At 42.8% G+C, this 22,966-nt stretch overlaps 1 protein-coding gene across 1 annotated transcript; it reads right to left on the bottom strand.

Moving 5' to 3' along the window:
* Positions 1 to 423: 423 nt before the first annotated feature.
* On the bottom strand, positions 424 to 22,966 carry LOC308147250 (dynein axonemal heavy chain 10-like; the record flags this gene model as incomplete). Its single annotated transcript, XM_080519357.1, has 68 exons — positions 424 to 570; positions 664 to 809; positions 885 to 1,065; positions 1,189 to 1,356; positions 1,450 to 1,661; positions 1,762 to 1,893; positions 1,975 to 2,146; positions 2,253 to 2,348; positions 2,479 to 2,688; positions 3,007 to 3,207; positions 3,328 to 3,511; positions 3,983 to 4,137; positions 4,222 to 4,376; positions 4,478 to 4,582; positions 4,683 to 4,956; positions 5,047 to 5,276; positions 5,386 to 5,665; positions 5,761 to 5,908; positions 6,047 to 6,268; positions 6,368 to 6,585; positions 6,665 to 6,801; positions 6,944 to 7,125; positions 7,352 to 7,526; positions 7,634 to 7,795; positions 7,892 to 8,089; positions 8,270 to 8,350; positions 8,441 to 8,644; positions 8,727 to 8,898; positions 9,013 to 9,201; positions 9,333 to 9,500; positions 9,603 to 9,696; positions 9,783 to 9,955; positions 10,039 to 10,299; positions 10,388 to 10,540; positions 10,620 to 10,765; positions 10,875 to 10,994; positions 11,102 to 11,318; positions 11,427 to 11,558; positions 11,647 to 11,769; positions 11,873 to 12,008; positions 12,138 to 12,296; positions 12,377 to 12,495; positions 12,649 to 12,840; positions 13,089 to 13,235; positions 13,439 to 13,627; positions 13,753 to 13,905; positions 14,056 to 14,190; positions 14,312 to 14,495; positions 14,593 to 14,862; positions 14,951 to 15,174; positions 15,272 to 15,505; positions 15,617 to 15,739; positions 15,826 to 16,059; positions 16,167 to 16,323; positions 16,430 to 16,641; positions 16,741 to 16,919; positions 17,037 to 17,139; positions 17,246 to 17,362; positions 17,444 to 17,602; positions 17,706 to 18,031; positions 18,851 to 19,021; positions 19,662 to 19,794; positions 19,879 to 20,055; positions 20,886 to 20,942; positions 21,055 to 21,250; positions 21,410 to 21,600; positions 21,794 to 22,024; positions 22,883 to 22,966. 68 exons carry the CDS (start codon positions 22,964 to 22,966, stop codon positions 424 to 426), a joined length of 11,715 nt encoding a protein of 3,904 aa, XP_080375483.1.

The following is a 22,966-nucleotide window of genomic DNA, read 5'->3' on the forward strand; positions in this document are numbered from 1 at the left end:
AGTCCCAAGTTCAAGCACTATTCAGCACCCCTCCCAGGGACTCCAAGAAGGTTGGGTACTCTGAACTGCTGTTCGGTCCATAGGCCAAGACAACAGAGTCAGAGACCTGTCCCCTACTCATAGGCATGGGGACGCAACCCTCTCATTCACCAGGGTGAACTCCAACGCATGGCGGCTGAGCTGTGGGGCAATAGGCAAGCCCACGCCAGCCCGCCACCTCTCACCGCGGACAACTCCAGGAAAGTGGAGTGTCCAGCCCCTGTCGAGAAGCTGGGTTCCAGAGTCAAAGATGTCCATGGAGGTGAGCCTGACTATATTGAGACGCTATCTCTCAACCTCCTGCAAAAGCTTGGGCTTTTGAGACATGGAAACTATAAATACACTTTTCAAAAAAGTAAAATTACTTAACTTGTTGAAGTCACATCAATCCGTGTTGAGGCACAGACATACTCCTGGTAGGATCCAGTGAGATAAATGCACGGTGGTGTGCAGATCTGCCTCGAACACCAGCCCGACACCCATTGCATTCCTCCTCAGGGAAGTGGTGTACACTGGTGTACGCAGTGTGTTCTGCAAAATAAAAAATACACAGTTACACAAACAGTTGAGAAGAGACTGTAAAAAAAAGAAATAGCATATGAAGGTCTGTCTTGGTGTCCATACCAGTAACCTGAGGCAGTGAGTCTCTATCGGGATGACTTTGACAATGGGCAGTTCAACAACCAACACTTTGGGTTTACTCTTCTCCAAGCATCCATTCTCCACATCCCAGTCTGCTCCCTCCAGATACAGACCAGTCACGAAGCAGCCTGTAGGGAAGAAAACTGTCAGTGTTCAGACCTCAATTGTGATCATGCAGCATTTGATCAATGTTGTTGTATTACCTTGCCGGGGTTTCTCGCTGATCTCATCCTTACTGCGGTACTCGGTCACTTCTGTGTAGAACGTACAAAGATCTAGAGACCAACCTTTCTCCTTGCACGCCACTTGAACCAGAGCAGTTAAGTAGGACTCTGGGATGTGGAGTCCTGATAGCCACATAACTTTTGGCTCTCCGTTCTCCACCTGGTGGACACATTACATATCACACATTAAATACATGCTCAGCTAATTTGTTCTGTCAGGGATTAATGCAGAAGGATTGTAGAGATTCCCGTGATAAATTATTTACGCTGTACTAATCCTTACCCAGTCGCTGTACTGGTCATAACGCATCTTGAAGTGGCTCGACCAGTTGCCCAAAGACTTCAGAGTTTCTGGTGCCAGCTTCTTCCAAATAGCTGGAATCTGACCGTTGAAAAGAGCTGAGGCCACCTCTTCAAGCTCGCTGCTCATGCCCACTTCACCACTCAAAGCCTGGGGGGCACAAAGAAGATATGAATTGGAGGGAAGCCAATAACCAACACTGCACAACACATGCAAGGTCAGTTTCCAATCATCTCAACCTACCTTCTGGAGCTCAGCAAGAGACAATTGCATGCAGACCAGGAGCTTGTTGAAGCGTTCCAGTTCTTGAAGCAGAACCACTGAGGTTGGAGAGATCTCTGTTCCAAGCGTTTTCCGGATCACATCCAAATCGAATAACTCGGGCAGCTTGTCTTGCATGTCCTTGGCCATTTGGCTGATGTAATCTTCCCGACTGATGTTTCCACCTGATTCACCTGTATGTTTAAAGGCCAATAGAGAAAAAGGAATCACTTGACAGCATTTGAAGGAGACGTCAACCATGAGGTAAAAGATATGGACGTTGTCAAAACTGACCTGTCTGAGGCTGCAGGTCTATTAAGTGAGACCACATGTCTTTAACTGCATGTGTGTAGCATTCTATCTCAGCATTGGAGTGAAGACCCAGCACCTCGGGTGTATTTGCCAGGGGCAGGTTCTCAATCTCATCTGTAGTATTGCACAACGTGAAACCGTGAGTATCAGTGATGACAGAAAGCAAGATGAAAGTAAGCCGTGACAGTTACTGACCAGCATATGTTTTCATTGGTCCATTTAGAGGAATCTTGTAATCAACATCTTGGTTTTTGAAGAAGTGGAACTCTCGGAAGGTGTAGTAAAGGAAGTCTCCAAAGTACTCATCCATGTAGACAGTCAGGATCCTGCGATCAAAGCTGTCTATCGCTCGCCCACCATACATCACCTAAACAAACAATATACAGGCAGATTAAACAACAGTCCTCACTGGGCAGAACAGTTTATACAGATGACTCACTACAGTTCACAGTATGAAATAAGTTTAGCCTTACCTCCCCAATGAGGTATTTAAGACTTCCCCAGGGAATGCCGCTTTCTCCTTGGTCGTGAGCCTTTGTCAGGTATGTGTTGAGGATTTCCATGCACGCCTGTTGAGCACAGTTATAAAGTTACAAAGTTTTAAACACTGAAATGGGAAATATGAGTGATATTTACACCTCAGAGAACATGTCTGACAGTCCAAATGTCAAATACATTGTTGACTCCATGACCACTTACAAAGAAATCCGACTCGCTGAAGTCATATGAGACGTTCCAGCCCATCTTTCCATACTTGCGCCTCTCTTGCACCACCGAGTGGAAGAAAGTCAGAACGTACACAAGGCTGGGGAAGGCAAGATGTGGGCATTCGCTCAAAGTCTCACTGGAGATTTTAGAGTATATGGCTCTCATGTTCAGCTTTAGACCATTAGGAGGCTCCGTTACCACCTGTTAACATGGAAATAGAATAACAAGTTTAAAATCACAAAACTAAAGGGGTGTTTAAACATGTTCATCTTTTGAAGCAGCTCAGGCACTAAGATGTTCCAAAAGTAATCCTGGATAGAATTTATGCATTGCCAAGAGTCGTGAGAGAACATGGCTTCACCCTTCATCTAAAAGTAACTAAAAATAGTACATATGTTATTAAATAAATAAATGAATGAATGAATAAAAAATATTGAGGACACTGCCAACTCAGTATGTCTTAGCTGCCACCTTGTAAAAAAGAAGAAAAAAAAGACGAGAGATAAAGACATGTTTCACCTTTCGGGACTTTTGCAGAATGCCAATGGGGAAATCATTAATGGGGTTCGTTGTAATCCACAGGCGGAAGTTCGGATTGGGCTTAGTGATCATCTCCAAAGCCTTCTCCAGTTCTTTCAGCCACTTCACCAGCAGGTGGCAATTCTGCAGCATCAACCATCGACCAAGAGCTGCCGCCTTCTTCAACAAGTCTAAGGCCACCTTTATAGGAGGAGACAACAGGAGACAACACCTCAGCATCTTCACATTTTACTGTACAATCATTTCATATAATATACTGTCTGTCACATTCCATGGCTGTCGGGAAGAAAGATTTCGTACCTTTTCTTGACCTTGGCCCATTGCAAGAAACTGGAACTGGCTTTGCCCAAGGCCTAACTTTTGAGCGAGTTTCATGATGTCGCCAGCTGGGTCCGAGCCGGGACTCAAAATGAAGACAATGGGGGAGAAAGGTGTGCTCTCTTCATAGATTGCATCAAAGTTGATCACAGGGGGCTGTACGTATCTGAGCATTAAAAACAACAACAAAGAAAAGTTCAGGGATTGAGTTCCTTCAGTTAAAAACAATGATTGGAAAAAAAAACAAAAAACTTTCTGCATGGTTTAAAAAAAAAAACGTGTTCAGCTGCCTTGAACTTCATCACAGTGGTGTACTTTATAAATATATACTCTATGTACTAAAGGCATTCTTGACTTAGGTTGATTCGGTCCATACATTATACCGTAACAGGAGGTTTTGAATCACTCACTGCAGTATAACTGCAAAGCACTGAGCTATCACATTTAATGAGTTTTCAAATCAGATGACCTGTTTGAATGTTTTTTCGCTGTATACTGCATACTAATTTCACCTTTGATTTCTAAAACCTTTCAACATTTCATATGCCCAGTGTGCATCTACGTGCAAGATATGTAATATATACTGATCCGAGAAAGCTTCAATTGTACTGCATATTTAGAAAAGAGAAAGCCTCACCTCTCGCCCATGGTGACAGTGACATAGTCTGTCACAGCTCTATAGACTCGATCAACGCGGAAGCAACGCAGCAGGAGGAGCTTCTGAAAGCTCGACAGGTTTTCCTTGAATTTTGACGGAAAAGGAGTCTGTTCTGGTGCATCCAAGTCATACCACTGGGGAGAGAGAACATAAGAACCGAAATCAGTTTTAGTTGACTAAGTGGCACGACAGCAGTTTCTGAGGTTGCGATTACTTACAGACTGCCACTCAGTAGAATTCCTCTCAATGTCAACAGGCAGCGAGCCAAACGGATCAGGAAACACCTCTGAAAGTTTCATGATGTCCTTCCAGCCCTGATTTGGAAGCCACTCACAGGGCTTTGAGCGTTGACTTTCCTCCAGGGATATGTTGCCTTTGCACATGAAGTGAGAACAAATCAAGTTATTATATGTATTTGTATTTTTGCCTCCAGTGTAATTTGCGTAGAAATTAACGTTGAACTTGTTGTCTCACCTTTCATAAAGAATTCCATTTCCTCTTGAGTTACCTTCCCCTTTGCCTCCTCAATTTTGATTGTCATGATGAAGGAAAAGAGCAGCTTGTGCTTTTCAAACAGCCCTAGAGATATGAAATCACAATGATTAAATATTTACATATAAGTGTGTTTTGATGATAACATTTTTCATTATCCGACATGCGCTGTTGTTTTTTTCTCTACCTGTGCAACCGTAGTTATAAACGTTATCCATCAAAGTGTTCCTGATGTTCTGTAGCCTTATGGGAAGCATGGCGTGACGCTGAGATTTTTGCAGTGAAAACTCAAACACTTGGAGGTAGGAAGCGAGGGAGAATTGGTACATGGTGTTAACCGAAGCCATTTCTGTCAGCACAAAGAACAGGATCGCGCCAATGTTGGCTGCGGGTCGGTACTCGTTTCTGAGTTTATCAATGTCCTGTGACGTCTTCACAGCCAAATGGAGCTTCTCGAAAACCTAAAGATGAGCAAATCAAAAGGGTTAGTGTTTGCAGTGAAATGGATTTCTTTCCAAGATTTAATTAACGCCTTCTCGAGTCAAACTGACCTCTTTGGCTTTCAGCTTTGTTATTTCCAATGTGTTAACAAGCTCTGTGTTGTCCAGCATGTTGCCTGTCGATGTGGCCAGCTCTTCCAGCAAAGAGTCTCCCAGCTTTTTCAGAAGCGTTTTGTTGCTGCTCGTTTCCTGGATCAGACACTTGTGCTGCTCCTCCAGCTCTTTCTTCTCGAACCCCATTATGACGCTCAACAGCTGGTCCTCCAAACCCTTCTGGGTCACTGCAAGTCACATGAGCACATTAAACAACTTCACACAAACTGACAACACAGCATAGTGTTCGAAAGATAAAAACAAAAGCTATATAGCTGTCTTGCCAAAGGCTCCTACCAGTATAGTTAATGACCACGGATTTTCCAAAAACGGATGGGGAATATTTGGGGTTGGCCAGTTTGGTGTTGAGGTACAGCTTGAAGTTGGAATCGTAGTCCACTTCCTTGTCGCCCAGCACAACAACTTGTCGACCCTCTGCCCCTTTCACATTTTTCTCCAGGACGTTGTCAATCACTGGGTCAATGTACTCGTCCACATCTTGGATTAGAAATGGGAAGCCAAAGTTGATGGCCATCTCCAGATGTTTCAGGAAGTCCGGATCATTGAAAGATGAAATCTGGGACACAGTGGTTGATCAAATTGTCAGGGCTGCACGTCACGAATATTTCACATTTAACATTCATAATATAGAAGTGTGTCCCTTTTTTGTACCTTGAGGTTATTGTTTGCCTCTTTTGTCTTGATCCAGTTGAGGGCTTGTTGCTGCGGGTCAATGCACAGTGGAAAGCGGCTCCCCCTGGTCGTGAGAATTCCATTCTGTACAGAGAGCTCATCTGGAGGCAAGCCCTGTGAATCCCATCTGTGGAAAAGATTTCATTTTGCATGCAGTCAATATACAACATACTATATTATGTTTTTTTTTTTTTAAATAACACGAAAGGCTAAAAAAATATCTTGCAGAGATCTTTGTTTGTAACTAAGTTCAAATCGTACTCACCTGCTGATTTCCACCTCATCAGAAAGAAGGTGTTCCACTTTGAAAGGCTGACTCAAAGGGATGCCTCTTTCCTTCACATCCTGGCTCCATGTGTTGTATACCATTTCATTCCTGAAGTCCCAGCTGAAGGCCCCCTCATAGCTGAGGAAAGCGGCACAGATCAGACAGTCACCCAGCAGACGCACCCGCCGCAGCTTCAACTCCTCCAGGTCCTTGGCCCACCTGAGTTGGCAACAGAAAAAAAGTGCAGACAGATAATGAGTGAAACAAGCTTCTGAACAACTGGATGTTTAGTGGAAAGTTTGTGTTTCAAAACCTCACCGTTTGTTCTCGGAGCTCAGACCAGTGATGAGTTTGTCAGCAGCGATGAGCCTTCTCTCCATGAGCTCAGCTTCGTCTTGGAGCTGCTGCTTCTCCTCATGAGCTGCTTTGTACGTGTCTCCGAGAGCCCCCAGTTCTTTCTGGAGATCAGCGAGCTCACGTTGAATTTGCTCCAGTTCCTGCTTACTCTTGAAGAAGTTCTTCTCGAGGCGCGCCACCTAGAGAAATAGATCCACACGGCTGTATGACACGTCTGTTCAGCTAGAAGAAGGTGTTAATAGCACTTTTAACATTTACCTGTTGTCTCTTGGGCTTGATTTCACTCGCAGTCTTACAGTAGCCCATGACGGCCTCTACAAACTTGAGCATTCCTGCTCCCGCCTTGCTGATGGCTTGCATCTCCAAAAGGCTCAATTGGAGGTGCTTGAGGAAGCCTAGTGACAGGAAGTGTAAAGGAAACAGCAGTGAAATATTGTAAATACCTCTAACCTGAGAGGAACATTTCTTATAGTTATTTATAGTTTGTGGGTTGGGGCCACACAGTGATAATGGATGGATGGATCGTAGGTCTCTTACCTTTGACTTGCTTGACCTGGCTGTTACTGATAGAGTCAAAATCCATTTCTATCAATGAACGGAGGAAGTTAGTTTCAGACATCATCCCCTTGGCTGCCTGCCAGCTGATTTCTGTGGCACCGCGAAGCACCAGGATGCACTCGCAAACTACTTGCACTGGTTTGGGTGGTTTGGCAAAAGATCTGTACAAAGAGTCCGTGGAAGATGAACAAGACAGATGAGGATGAGTGGGTGAATTAACCAATGACTTAAATTAGCTTTTAAAAATCGGGCAAGTTCAGACGTGGATGACCGTCACTGATTTGTACGTCATCAAACTTTCTATAGGAATCCTTATACATTATCTAAGGTTATACCGATCATCTTTCAAATTTTATAAGAAATATTTCAACATCTGAATGAGTTTACCGGATCTCAGTGACGTCAGATTTTTCCAGGCCTTTCAAAGCCTCTCGAGCGGCCTCTAGCGCTGGGAGACCTTCAGCCAGGGCATTCTCAGCTTCTGTCTTCTCGACAGCAATGACTTTGTTCTGTTCTTCAATCTCTTTGGCTGTTATTTCTGCCAGATTCTTTTTCTCCCCCGCTGTAAGAAAATGTAACCATGAGTTCACAATTGTGTTTGGTTTCACAGAGCGAAAAAGTACAGTGTGCATTATGACTGTGAGCGAGAAGAGGCAGTTGTACACTGACCAATGCTTGTATTTGTAGAAATTTCGGCCAGCAGGGTTTCACATGCTGTTGACTTTTCAGCGAGGACGATTTTCTGATCTGCGAGCTTCACATTCATTTCAGTGAGGTTCTCAGTGGCTTCCTTTAGTTTATCTAAGCCTCCTTCGAGACGCTTGCACTGAGCTAGAAAACAAAAGAAAGAAGAGAAAAAGTCAAGCGTCTTTGTAACCGTCACAAATATCTTTAGCGCAGCACTCATGGCATATTATATCTTCTTACCCAAGGTATATTGGTCCTTTTCCTTCAAGAGGTTGCAATAGGTGCTGATGAGGTCCAAATAATTCTTTGGAGTGACATAGTTGCAACGTCTGAGCTTTTGCTGGAATAGCTTGCTGTAGTCGCCCACAGACTGATGGACCATGCACACATGCTCAATAACTGCAACGGAATGATCTTCAGGGATCATTGGATTTTCACCTGTACCAAACAAAAAAAAACATTACTATTAGAATTTGAAAAATCCTACCTAATATTTTTTTCACAACAATGTAATGGAAATTGAACACTCAAGAAGAACGTCTGACATGTCTATCTAAATGTCTGACAAGAAAAGTTCAGATGAGGAAAGCATTTCAAAAAGCACGTGTGTTTACAGACCGAGGAAAGACTGAGCCACAGCGAGCAGTGCCTGCGGAGGCCAAGGTGAAAACCAGTCTATCACGGTGTTATTCATCAGTCCTGAGAGAGAGAGAGAGAAAAAGAAGTACAGTCAGTGACAAAACATCGGAGATTGTATGAAATTAATTCATTGCCCAAGACTTATTTCACCTGGAAAGTTCCTGCAGCGTGTCCTCAGAGTGTCCCCCACAGGAGACATTCCTAAAACAATGTGCAGATTGTTGGCGCTCTTGTTTTCAAAGTACTGCCAGATGCTGTCTTTAGAACGACCGGCTCCCATCGTTTGAGCCTCGTCACGGAGCTGGCTAACAATTGGTTCCTTCTCCTCATCAGGGAACAAAGCCGGAACACTGCCTGTAAGGAGAGTGAGACGTTTTTGCAGCTATAACTTTTAAGAAAATGCATCTGAGTTAGAGCCACAAGACCGGCATCATACCTGAGGTGAGCATGTTGTTAATAAGTTCCAAGAAGCCTTCTTCGACAACATGAGCGTCAGTAAACAGGAAGACCATCTTTTTGTTTTCAATGCCAAGCTTCAAGTACAGGGCCTTCAGGTCATCACGGAAGTTACTTTCATTGTACCCTCTGCTCAATGCTATCTCAAACACCTGGAATGGACAGTAAACATAATTATCACATGCTGAAAAATTCATTCATGAAAATGTTTTACAACATTTTAGAATAGTTTCAAAGTGTCATTGAACAATAGTGTGTTTCAATACCTCACAGCCAGCCGCAAAGGCCGCAAGCCTGGCGAGCGACTGCTTCCCAGAGCCCCCGACACCAACAAGCAGTGCGTGGCCTCGAGCAATGCGGATTATGCGGTGTATGCGTGTTAGATGTTCCAAAGCATCGTCAAACAGGACCAGGTCCATCCTCGATTTGGTTTCGTTGTATTCCTCCAATATTTTCTAAAGAGGGACAAAGGTCAAACAGATGACTCATTATAAACAGTTACTATACAAAAGTGGCATCTTGTTCAAAAATAAACAGACTGAGACCTGGATCGTAACTTGAGGTTCAGTTAATATTCGGGCAATACCTGAAAGAGGACCTTTGAGGCCTCATAGTCTTGGATGTCATCATAAACCCTTGAATCAGCTTCTTGAAGTGCCGTGTCATAGTCTCCGAAAAGTATTGGGTCTTTCATGACCACTTCCTCGTCTGATGGGAAATGCTCAAGAATTAACTTCTTGACGTGACCTTGGACCTGGGGGAGAGAATGGTCTCGATTAGTAATTCCATTTGAAGCAACAATTGCACACATTGCGTTTGTCCCGCGATTTCAATATGAAGCAGGATCGTGAATTACCAAGGCTTTGTCAGTCTCATCAATGAGCCTGTCATGGAAGATTCTCAGGCATTCATTTCTCCAGACACGAACAAACTGGCTGACAGTCAGATATCTGTTGAGTACAAACCAGAAAAATCAGAGAAAGCAAACACATTTAGAAGCGCAGTCTTCGGACTGAATCTACAACTGTATATAAACCTGTCCGGATTGGTGAGGACGAGTCCACTGTAAATTCTTGACAGGTCCCTCAGGTTGAAGATGTAGTGGAACTTGGATGGCGTTGGCGGCAGATCTTTGATGATCGTGTTGTATAGTTCCAGTGTGCAGGAGGTGACCTGATCACAAACCGTTTGTATGGCCTCTTGAAATGGCTGAAAATAAAATACAAACATTTAGTTATCAAGATGTCCAACATTTGAATCTGTTGTGATGACTTTGTGACAGGTACACTTACGCTAGCATGACCTCCGAGAATGGAACCATAGATCAGGTGAAGAGACTCCACTGTTGGGACAGGCATGCTGAAGACGCTGAACAGTGAGGTGAAGCGGGTATCCACCGCATTTCTTCCTCCTCCTGCTTTACCCATGGCGGCAATGAAGCCAAGATCCTTGAGGGTTTTGTAGTTAAGTTCTTTTTCTCTGTCGTATAAGCCCCCTCGGTCCAACAGCAGCTTCAACAGTGCAATCGGCTGTTGTGTGCCGTAACTATCCACCTGAAAAAAGACCTCAAACATTCAAGTCCTGCAATGCATCAGATATGGAACACAAGTCTTGGCTGGGAGCTTTGAACAGGCACATTACCTTTGGCATATTCATGTCATCTATAAAGATTAATAGTCTTTTCCCCGGAGGAGGACCGTAGGTCTCCTTGGTCTTTTTCTCCACATTAGCCTCCAGATTTCTTTGCAGGTCCATCGAAGTTGTTCTGGATGAAAGGTTGATGGTCAAAGTAATCTGAAAAGAAAATAAATATGACTGAATGGAAATAACATTCGGGAATTGACATATTTGCATCATAAGATACTAAACGTACTTCGGTGTCTGCGTCGACATTCTTCAGGAAGTTGTGAATGGTGGCCGTCTTTGAGGTGCCAGACTCTCCAACCAGTAGCACTGGCCTCTTTATCTTCACCATCTGTTGCAGGATCCAGTTGGCCCTTGTGGTGTCAACAGTTGGCACTAAAGCAAGGAAAATTGAAGAAAAAAGGTTTTGATCTTTGTACATATATTCACATTTGTTTTAAGTCCTTGATTCACAATAGTTAAAAAAAAATTAACCAAAAATTACCTAAGATATCAGTGAATTTCATTTCAGGGTTATGAATGTATTCAGCGACCAGAGAACTCCAGGGAAGCCACTTCTCTTGTGTCCCATCGAAGTGGAAATCATACAGCGTTGGGAGGGATCCTGCCAAAATGCAATTATCCATCATTAAAAATCCAATTCTCATGAAGAATTTACTTGAAAAAGTAACATTTCTTTAGTGAATCCTAAGACAACTTATTGCATTTTACCTGGTATCTGTCCTGGTCCAGCCAGGGTGTCATCATCATGCACTGGGGGGAGGCAGGAAAGCTTTTTTAAGAGCTCGTCAAACTGGATCCTGTCACGCTCTCGCAATGTAGCTCCAAGTGAGCAGCACAGAGCTTCCAGAAAGTGACTCTCCAGGACTTCAGCTCTATAGCTCTTCTGCTCCAGCAGGGCATCCAGTGTGAAGCACAACTGAGTCACCTGAACATAAATCAGAGCATAGAGTTCAGTCAAATACACATAAATCTATACATCTATTTACCATCAATTATTTTTCCCAAAATACAAAATTCAAACACTGAAGCATACCATATTCAGATCTGTCTGAGGGACAACACTCTTCAGTTTCTGGCCCTGTTTGCCATCAACAATCCCGTCCACAATCATATCAATGGAGCAGTGCACATATTTATCAAACAGCTTGTTGAGGTCTTGTTGTTCCTGGAGGAGGTAAAAAAAAAGAGAGACTTTGTTCAGACATTATCAAACAAAAAGCAAAGACAAAGAATATAATCATGAAAACACATACGTCGACAGGCCTGGTGTGCAGCCATTTTTTCCAGTACGGGGTATAGCGCAGATTCTTGGGGTCAACAAAAACCATTCCACAGCGTGAAACAGTAGCCGGGGAAGCATACTGAAGGTCTCCAACCTGTAGCAGTAAATATTTGCAATCAGCTCCGAACGTTGCATAGATGAATGAGTATTTTTGAGAACTGACATTTTTGTTTTTGTTTTCTAAAATTCTGACAAACCTCAAACAGCAGCGCACAGTGATTCTGCAAACGGATGCGCTCGCCATTCGCCAAAGTGAGGAGCTTGTTATCATCCATGACCGAGTTCATGTTCTCCACCCAGAGAGCATCCACGTCTCCGTCGAACAGGATGTACCTGGGAGTCAAAGACATTTTTTTTTTAACAGAAATTCTTTCCTACTTTTACGAATGTTAATCTGGACTCCATTGCTCGTAATGGAGTTTGGATCAAATGACTGAGTTGAGCTTCTCGTGAATGTTGTACCTGCGCTCTTGTTTTTCTGTCGGCCTGTTCATGGTGCGGAAGATGTTTGACAAGATCCCATCAGTCCAGTCGCGAGTGTCCGGATTCAGAATACCATATAGCTCAATCACGCTCATTGCTTTAGGATTCAATGGGTACAGCTTCGTGTGTAATCCCAGCCTGAAGACGAGATAGAATGAAATGTAGGGACATCCACAACAAAAAAACAAACTTCGCAAAGTGGGGTTATTGACACTAACTTGGTCTGAGCTTGACACAATGTGCTGATCACAACCGATTTGCCTCCTCCTGTCGGGCCCACGACCATCGTGGTGTGCCTGGTCATCATGGTCTCATACAACTGCACCACTTTATCAACCTGATACCACAAACAGAGCATAGTAATAATATAATAACAGTAACATAAGTCATACATACTTCATTGGGCGACATATTTCTTGTCAGTAAACATCAGTTGTCATGACTCTACAATTGTAGTCAAGGTGTAAAATGTAAGATTCTGATGCAAGACCTGGTTAGGAAGTATGAGATATTCATTCTCGTGCAGGACGTCTTCGACCGCGTCATTGAAGTTGGGATAGCGAACACGGGGGCAATCCAGGCCCGGGAACAGGTCTGAGATCAGCCCAAGGAACAGAGGGACATCCTCAAACACAAACTTGGGCTGGTTCATGTCTCTGAGGGCGCGCATCAACACCACATCCTGACCAAAGCAAATGATGGGTAAGGTGGTTAATGAAAGACAGAAAATTGACGTCCAACGGGTTCAAAATGGAAAATATATTCTCATGTAACATGAGGTTGTGGGATTCTCCTTTGTCAAGACACAATTGTTACTAAACACTTTGTGTATTCTACATAATAGGTTCAACTTTAACCAGAGGGATGATAAATAATGCTAGTTTTCAAATAGCTGGAGATGTAAATAAAAAGTTTCCTTTTTGTCTTTACCTCACTGAGGTCTGATGAGCCTCTCTTCAGCTCTCCTGCCATCACTAAAACAGATTTAAGTGCTCGCAGGCCAAAGTCATAATGAGACTGTTTGGACAGCTGCTCACGAGCTAGTTTATACAAAACGGTCATCTTCTTTGCCAGCACCTGAGACAGAGAAAAACAGAGATCTTGTGAACTTATGAATTTGCAATATCTGCAATAAGCATTCGGAAATATCGCAAAACGACCAAGACACGGCACAAGAAATTATCTTTGGAATCTCCAACACAAATATAAAATATCGTGAAAATACAAGTGTATGGCTCTCTATGCAGAGCTCCCGTTTGTTGTTGTTTGTAAGTGCATACCTTGGCCATGAGGAAACCCTCGGAAAGGAGCATAATCTCACAAATCGTCTGAAGGTCTGGCACAATGACCACCACAGGCCTGAAAAGGGCTTTGACTGATTCTGGCAGCTCCGTGCGTCCCGCATAACCAGGGTTCATTGTGATGAAAATCCCAATGCGTTCATCAAGACGGATGTTGTGGCCTTCAAACTGATGTGCATTAGTAAAAAAAATACAGTGTTTAAGTAAACTTTTGAAAACAGATCCTTGAATACATCAGGAAACAAATTGTATAATAAGCTTCACATGCTGTGGCAGAACCACAACAGACATACCCGGAATGTTTCTTGGTGTCGAATGAGAGCATTGCGGATCGTTTGAATTTGGGAGGAGATGACCGATAACACTGAAGCGTCGATACGATTAAATTCATCAAAGCAGCCCCAAGCGCCACACTGGGCAAGGCCAGAGAGAATTTTGCCCACAGCCTACAAACACAAAGAGGGTCGGGGATGTTTAAAGTATCCGCATATGAGCAGCAAAACATTGCACAGTGTCACAGGGTTAGGGTGATGGGATACAATTTCTTTTTCTTCTGCTATCCCTTTAGAAGTCTGTCAGTTGTTTCAGTGCCTTACCATGTAGTCCATGCCTTCACCGCAGTTTGTAACCACACAGAGCAGACCTAAGGCCTTCGCCAGATCTTTGGTGGACTCTGTCTTTCCTGTACCAGCCGGTCCAGCAAGCGCAGCCCCCAAGTGCATAGACAGGGCCTGCATTAAAAAAACACACACACACACACACAATTAGAAAAAACATTTTGGAGCCTGGGATCACAAACAAAACAATTTGTGTGTCATGTTCACTGATGTAAAGCCGGAAAGCATCTCAGACCTGTGTGACCGTGAGGTAAATTCGGTCCGTCAGTGGAGTGATGACCAAACGACCATTTAAGCCCATGTATTCATAGCCGTAGGGAAATGATGCGCTGCACTGACGCACAAAGAGGTTGTCCGATTCTCGTTCCCAATAAAATCGCAGTTGGCTTTCCCACTCAAATTCTCGTGCATCCAGTATGCTGAAAACATACATGTGTTTTTTGGTTTTAACCATTATATCAGAACTGAACATGGCATCATTTGTTAGTAGAAGAAAGCACTGTCAGTAACTGTTACCTATTTTGGACAAATTTATCCACAATGTCTCTCGCATGGACATCAATGATGAGCACAGTGTTGATCTTCCGCCTGTCATTTTTGTTCATGGGCTGAGCAATACGTGTCACCAGCTCATTGATCTGCTGGTGCATCTTTCCAGCATATTGCTTCATTGCGTGCTTCTCTCCTTTCTTCACGTTACTGAACACGTCCTCCACCTCCCAGGTCCACCACACCTGACTCGCAGCCAGTACGACCATACCCTGGTACAGTTGCATCCAATCCACCCTGAGAAACACGAGAAGGACAATTTTACTGTGAACTTGCTGTGACCCCTTCGCACACAGACACATAGGAACAAAGCTTTTACACACACCTGCCCCCGGCCTCACAATAGTGAAATATTGCTTCTTTGGTGATGCGCCAGTTAGTCTTCCTCATCTCCAGAAGCACCTCCATCATCCAATCCTCCACATTACCCAGGACGGGGACTGGTTTTCTGAGCTCCATCACTTCACCCTCGGCCGACACCATTGCGCCAACCAGCAGCTCCCCATTGAGTTCAGCATCAAATCGCAGAGATGATATGTTGTCATACATCTGATGGACGAAAAAAAGTACACACACTTGCAAACACGCACACACACGATATATTTGATACATCATTTTCTACTTTTTTCCCTTTCGGAGCACGTACCTTGATTATGTGCTCCTGGACACAAGTCGGATCACTACTCCCTAAAATACTGAGCAGTTCATCATCAGAAATGAAGAAGAAACGAGGAAACACATTCCGCTTGGATTCCAGGTACTCATTAAGACTCTTCTGGCACTTCTCAAGACCGTCACTCAGGGCCTGCAGAGCTTTTAGCCGGTTTGGGACCAAGCAACATAGCTTAATGTTTGGCCTCGCCATTGTGCTCATCATTAGCTATACATCAAAACAAAAAAACAAACAAACGAATGAGATGACATTATTTTCACATCCACAGAAACAGAAAATAAATGGAATTGGGTTGAAGTACATTGTAGTAACACTCACGTCTTTAAATTTTTGGTTGATCTTGTCAAACTCCATTGCTTCCTCAGGTAGCTGTGAGCAGATGTCTCCACCAATAAATATGCCCCCCAAGTACATCCATTTTCGTTGCAGCAAAAACCATGCCTGTGCAAAAATACATTTTCTTTGTAAAGAGCTTGTTCATGAATTTAAACATAAGTAGGCAGCAAAGATGACTCGCTCTCACTGACCTCAACAGTCTCATTGATTAGAGACAGATCTGTTTGTAATTGCTGCATGGGGCCAAGGAAGGGTCCGACAAAACGGCTGCCAGCCATGCCTTGCAAGCTCAAGATGTCGTTGTCCACATTCAGCAAGATCTCATCGACAGCCGCCAGAATGTAACCACGTTTCTGGGTGCCTTGAACATATTGAACCAGACTGAACTTCATCTTTTCCCAGGTCTCTGTCACTGCATTCACTCCCTGTAGGCACACACACAAACTCAAATATAAAACATATAATACAAAGAGTGATGGTACTGATACACTGATACAAGTTATGGTAAATGCCTATTTTAGACAAATCTTGCCTTTTCGATACTGAGCTCCTTTACGGCAGAAGTGACAATGTTGCCAATGACGTCTACATGTTTGTGCAGTTCCATGGCAAACATTTGTTCCAGGGTGAATGTGTCTGGGTCCATGGTGAAGCTAGAACCAGTTTTTTCAGTGAGCTCCTTCCAGTGCCTAAAGCAGAGAAACATTTAGTCATATTTTACAGATGATTCCAATACCTTAGCTTTCATGGTGAAAGCATATTTTCAATACGACTGAAAGAAATCAATCTTCAAACCTGTCTCTGAGAGCTTCATTCTTCAGGTCCCCCAATAAAGATAGAGACTCCTTGAAGTCTTTCATAGATCCGTGTAGACAGAAGGCAACAGGCAAGGCTTTCACATCCTCAGGCAGCTTCCTGAATCTTTTGATGAAACCTTCAACACCATCCTGTAACACTGGAATGTCTACATTGACCCATAAGGTCTGTGACCACTCTGTCTTTGCATCCTGAAAAGCACAATTAAAATAAAAACAATGTCAACCATGCTTTTTTGGTATGTTGCAAGAAGCTATTCTGATCTTCAACGGATAACAACGCCATCCCACCTTCTGATCTCTATATATATCGTATATCTGCCAAAATGCTTTCATGTCCTTTTGAATGCCTGCAATCTCTGGGCTGGCAGTAATAGGAAGGTCCAAGAACTTCTCTGCAAAAGTAATTTCCTGTTGTGTTGTCACCATCTTTTTAAGAGCTGCCTCATATTTTCCCATAATTATAAGTCCTGAAGACAAAAAAAAAAAAGAAAAAAGAACTGAGTTTCTTCACTACATGTCAACATTTCACATGCAATATGGTTTGTTATGGAAACAGCAACTTCAGCATCTGAATATATAAAGACCTCTTTCCAAGTTGTCTCCCACAGTTCCGGGGCCATGCATGTTAAAGTCTCCATGAAATACAGACAATTCTTGCTTGAAGTCTTTACAGTTTTTCTGGGTTATCTTTAAGAAGAATGTATGAAAAATAGGTAGAAATGATAGTTATGTTCTTTGATATTGAAAAAAAAAAAGAAATCATGAAATATATTTGTATAGAATTGCTGTTTACCTCAGAAAATGATTTCTTGACATCTTTCAGACTGTGATCAACTTGTTTGGATTCTGTAAACAGATTCTTCTGCATTTCCTCGAAATTGGCCAAGAACTCCAGTTCATCCACTTCAACCTTGACAACATAAAACAGAGGCTCAACACTGGAAGTCATATTAAACTTTAAAACAACAATTCAACAATAGACATATCGTACCTCCACTTTGTACTTGGCCAGGATCAAATACATTTCTTGAATGCTGAGGAATCTCATCTCCATCTCAAGAGACCTATCCCTAACAGCAGAGATGGTGCTCAGAATAGACTTTAGGGCTTCTAAATCGTCAGGGCTCCTTTCCAGGGTATTTTTGAATTCCTGTTGTATAAGGTAGACGTAAGAAAAACATATGTATAAGATATCTTTTTTTCCAATGACAACAGTGAAACGAGTCTGTGAAGAGAATAGCATGCTACAGCACCATGAGCTCAGCTCTCAAGTTGAAGACATCCTCTTTGGCATGCTCGTGAAGAAAACCCCCAAGTGAAATGATCCAGGACTCGACAGTTTGCCACAACGTGGCAATCAGAGGCTCCAGCTTGAGACGGATGATGCGCTCGGCCCTAAAACGAGGCTCCAACGTCACTTCCCGGTGAATGATGGTGAAAAACTCCAGCTTGTCCTCATACTGGACGCAGGGTGGATTCTTTCTGGCAAAGTTTTCGTTCTCAATGAGGTTTCTTCTCCAAAGGGCCTCGTAGCGTTTCCAGTAGTGAAGGTACTGATCCACAGAGAGGAGCAAGTGCTCTGCGTGCCGGGACACACTCTCGACACTTTCATTTATCTGAGGATGCTCAAACACGTCGCTACAGAAGGTGAATGTCTCAAACTCATCTTCATGACCAACACATACTGGAGGACACTCGATGCATGTCCCATGACTCCAACGCACAAATTGCTATAAAACAAACAGTAACATAGTTAAGTCAGTGTCAGTAACACAGTACGAGCAAGAGTTCCATTAGATTCTTATAGTGAAGAAGTTTGGATGGCCAACCTTGGTGCTTTCCACACAGTTTCTGACACATTGCATGATCAGTGCGTGGATGTCACTGTTTTTAGGATGTATCACAACCTTAGGAGCAGACAGAATGACGTCAACTTGAAAAAGAGCAGTACTCCCCGTCAGTGCCTTGCTCAACGTTTCAATATTCCTGAAAGCAAAAGTCAACCAAGAAAAAAGGACACATCAGGAAAAATGCAGGTATTGCAACTCATTTCAAAGTAAATGACTTCAATATGTAATGTCATTACCTCAGCACCATCTTCATAAGGGAGTCCAGCACTTTATGTTCACAGTGCGCATAATAATCTGCCATACATTGAGCTTTGCCAGTGCTGGTTCCCATGAGTAAATATTCTATTTTGGAGATGAGCAATCCAATGCCGCTATAGCTTCTAACCAGCAAATCCACTGCCTTGACCCTCTCTTGGTCAATATGCTCACAGAACTTCTTGATACCTAGAAAGAAACATAAAACAAGTTGAATGATATGATTGAAGAGTTTTGTTTGTTTCCTGAAGGATTATATCCAATAAAAACCAGTATCCATTCAGAATGTGTACCTGGCAGGTTGTTTGAGTTATCTGGAGAGGGGATTTTCATGATATTGCTGGTCGCCATTTCTTGGAGCTTGGAATCAATTTCCTTTTCAATACTGTGTATGTTATTAATAAGAAGCTCAAACTCGGACACAGCCTGAAGAGCTTTGGCGATGAAGTCGGGGGTTTCTGAGTCTAGACACAAATATAAAGATTTCAGTTATGAAACATCAGATGACGACAACCACACCTCGCATGTGATAACACAAACATCACAGTATCTGTCAGCACTGTACCCAAGGTTTTCCAGGTGAGTCTGTTGCAACCATCATTCAGCTCAGTCTGGACGGCTTTTATGTGTGTGAAGAGCATCGTGAAATGTTCTCCACTTAGGCTGCCAATGGTGGCGTTGTACCTCCTGGTAACTCTTTCCAGATCACTCACATATCTAAAACAAAGATGGAAAAAGATCAAGTTAGAGAGCACATCAGCTTTGATGTCTAAGGTTTGGTCTCAGCCCAAAATAAAATCATTACCTGTCAATTTCTTGCTCCATTGGAGCGACAGATAGAGCCAGTTTAGGCACAGAGAAATCCAGTGGTACAAGGCAATTTGTTTCTGAAATGATTTGTCTGATGATCTGAGAAAAGTTCACGATGTATCGCACATCCCTCAGTCGCCTTTTCTTAGCCGATGGGACAGCCTTATTGTTAATAAAAAACAAAGAAAGAAAGAAAGAAAATGAAATTAAGGTGTAGAACATCACTGGAATACCATTTACAATTAAGTAATGTGTGTAAAATATATACCACTTCCGCCTGGGTTGGGTTTTCACTGGTAGCTATGGCCAGCAGTGTTTTTTTCAACAGCAATGGCAGGTTGCGCTGCGTCTCAGTGAACCAGCTGTTGTAGGTTTCCTTCTCGTATTCCTTAAGCCGAGCTGACAATTCCAGATACTTGTCCTTGGCCTTTACAGAATACAGGAAAAAGTCTTTCAGTATTGATGACATTCATATCAACCCATCAAAGTTTGATCAGATGCAATAACTCACAGCTTTGGTCTGTTCACTGCCTTGTGCCTCTGGTTCTTTCAGGAAGAGAAGGAGTGTTTCCTTTGTGTCGTGGAGAAGCGATCGGGCCCACAAGATGGCTCCTGCCACTGGCGGCTCATTCTTACTCAGTGGTGGATTATCCTTCTCGTTCTCAAAAATGTTGGCCATCGTGTCGATCTACAGCAAAGAAGAAAAAAAGCGTCCCTCTGTTAAAGACTCAAAGGAAACAAGGGTGCAGCAGCTACAAGAAATGAACAATTAGGCCTATAGCATAAAAAGGCAACTTCTAGTTTTGTGTTGTTTAGTTTGTGGGGTAATCTGGTGTATTGAGGCCACACAGAATACTTTGAACTACAGATAGATTATAATCAGTTTCAATGTAGCATTGGAATTAGGTTGATCAACCAAGTGTGTACACGTCATTTCCCACTGTGAGACACATTCTTCACTACACACGTTAACAGTTTCAGGTTATTGACTCCAGATTCAAATATCAACTATTCTTTTGGGATTCTATAGTACCTCTTCCATACACTGGGCCAGGACATCATCAAACTTTTTCATCAAATGGCTCTTGATAGCCTCTCTGGAGTTGATGGGTTGGAAACATTTCAGTTTTTGAAAGGCAGCAGATGAACAGTGCAGAGACTCCCAAGTCTCATCAATTAAGCTGATGACTTCTTTTTCTATGGCCTGAGGAGACACAAAAAAATAATCAAGAATCTGCTGAATAAATATAGAAACTACTTTGTATTGTTAAAAAGGTGCAGCAGACATTTGAAAATGACAAAATTGGGATACTTCACTGCCTAATCCTTATTCTAAGATTTTGAACCGTACATTTCAATAGAATTAAATAACATACTCACCTCAACTGAGTTGTTAAAGTCTTGAATGATCTCTTTCCAGCTGCTCATCTTTAAGATGCTGAACGGGTTAAATCTGATCTGTTCAAAAGCTGATGCCAGACTGTTCACTCCGGTCTGAACAGTGTCAAGCAGTTCTACCTTCGTTATTGCAAATTTTGGCAGTTTGCCAAAAAAGTTGGTAAACTCCTCTATACCCTGCAAGACAAATTTAATAGGACTCTTCAAGCAAACCCAACATCATTTTCCAAAGTCCAAGATGCACTAGCTTTGTGAATGGTCAATAATTGTGGCTTTTCATTGCACTGACCTGAAGGACACTGTCCAGGTCCCGGCAGACAGACACCATGTAGTCACTCCTCTCAAACAATCGCTTGCAGTCGAATTCCCAACGTTGTTCCCAGCCCAGTTTTTCAACATCAGCGCTCATCTTAAAGTAGGAGGTTTTCCATTGGTTCAGAAGCTGCTCAGCCTCGTAAATTTGGGATCTGGCCTTCTTCTGATTCCTGTTCCAGAAGCAACACATAATCAAACTTAAAATGAAACACCAAAATCAAATGCTTGAATGTTGAATCCTGGCTGAATATAACACCATCATTCCATAATATTTACTGTATATTAACATTTAGCAAAAACACGGGGTATCCACGTGCATCCACACATACTTGAAGATGGTATGGAAGTCAATCGTTCGAGCCACACGGTCACACAGCTGCCAGGCAACTCGCTCCAGCAGAAGGACCATATGGTCACCACTTTGAAAGTGGTAGGAAATCATCCACATCAATTTCAGGGTCTCCATCAGAAGTGGGATGATCTTCTGGATCTTTCCCAAGTTGTCTTCATTAGCCAGAAACTACAAAACACAATTGGGAACATTTAGAGGGGTGAAGGGGACGATATCGCAGTATTTCTGCCTTCACTCTCAAGACTAAACAAAACTGATAGCTGAAGGCTGTGAAGAATTGGTGAGCATTCTGGTATTTCTGAGAAGAGAATACATTGAATATTCTTTAATGGTATAGCATTTGTAGAAAATGATCTCTCACCATGAAGCCTGTCTCCATCGTTTTGAGAGCCTGAAGGTTACTATCTGCCTCCGAGTGGTATTCGGTGAGGTCGGCGATTGTTTCTTCCAGCATGTCAACGATGCTTGAATCCGCTTTGGTCATCACCTCCAGGATCTTCTTCACCACAGGCTGTTCTAGCTGCTCACTCAGAGTTTTCAGAGCAGAAGCACGATCCTGCCAAACCTGGAGCTCTGCCAATGGACCAGGCCCCTGGAGTACAAAGGAAAATTACTTTAATTAATTAACAATAGGTATTACATTTATTAATCATATTTCAGCAATGTAGCATACACTATGGATGCAATTAACTTGACCTGAAAGTTCTTTCATTGAGTTTTTTTTTTTTTTTTCAAACTATACCTCTAATCTTATCCAGGTCAAACTCACAATAGAACAAATTCACAAACCCGTGGTTGTTTTTTCTGCTGCTCTGCCATAACATTTCTAATCAGAGTCTGCCAATTCTTCAGAGACTGCTCCAACTTCTCAACGCTCGCTGGTTGAGCAAGCAAGACATCCACATCTTGCGTCCAGTCCAGTTCAGGAATGTCCAAGGAAATGTCATCTGCGAAAAGAACAACAAAAAAAAAAAAAAAACACAACTCAGTTGGTACACTTTATCGTGAGTTCAATGTTTTGGAGACACATGTTATTCTGTAACCCCATCGTGTTCCAAGAACAGTAAACCTTTCATATATAGCTGTCACTTTATTGCCCATCAGATTAAAATATGAGGCAGTTGCTAAAAAAGCCTAATAACAATTTTTTTGGGTGTATTTAATGAAACAAACCCTGAAGCTCAAGATGTTGGAGAGTTGTGTCGACGACTCCCAGAAACTTGGTCATATTGTCCAAAAAGTCATGTTGAGCAGAATCATCCACGTCCTGCTGACCTTTTGCACTCGGTGCCATCGAGTTTCTTATCATGGGATAATAGATCTGACAAGAGACAGTTAAATATGTAGTTGTAGTATGGTAAGAACCTTTCTGTAAATGCAACGTCAATGCTCAGTCTGGCTGAGAGAGGTTGCTCTTGGTTTATGCATATATATTTTTTCCTGAACTTACATCGAGAAGTACGTTGTGCATCCCAAGGGGGTGACCACTGTCTGGGTCAGTATCAAATGTCCTCTTCGTATTGTCCACACTCAT

Source organism: Blennius ocellaris, assembly GCF_963422515.1.
Source record: "Blennius ocellaris genome assembly, chromosome: 23".
Lineage (NCBI taxonomy): Eukaryota > Metazoa > Chordata > Actinopteri > Blenniiformes > Blenniidae > Blennius > Blennius ocellaris.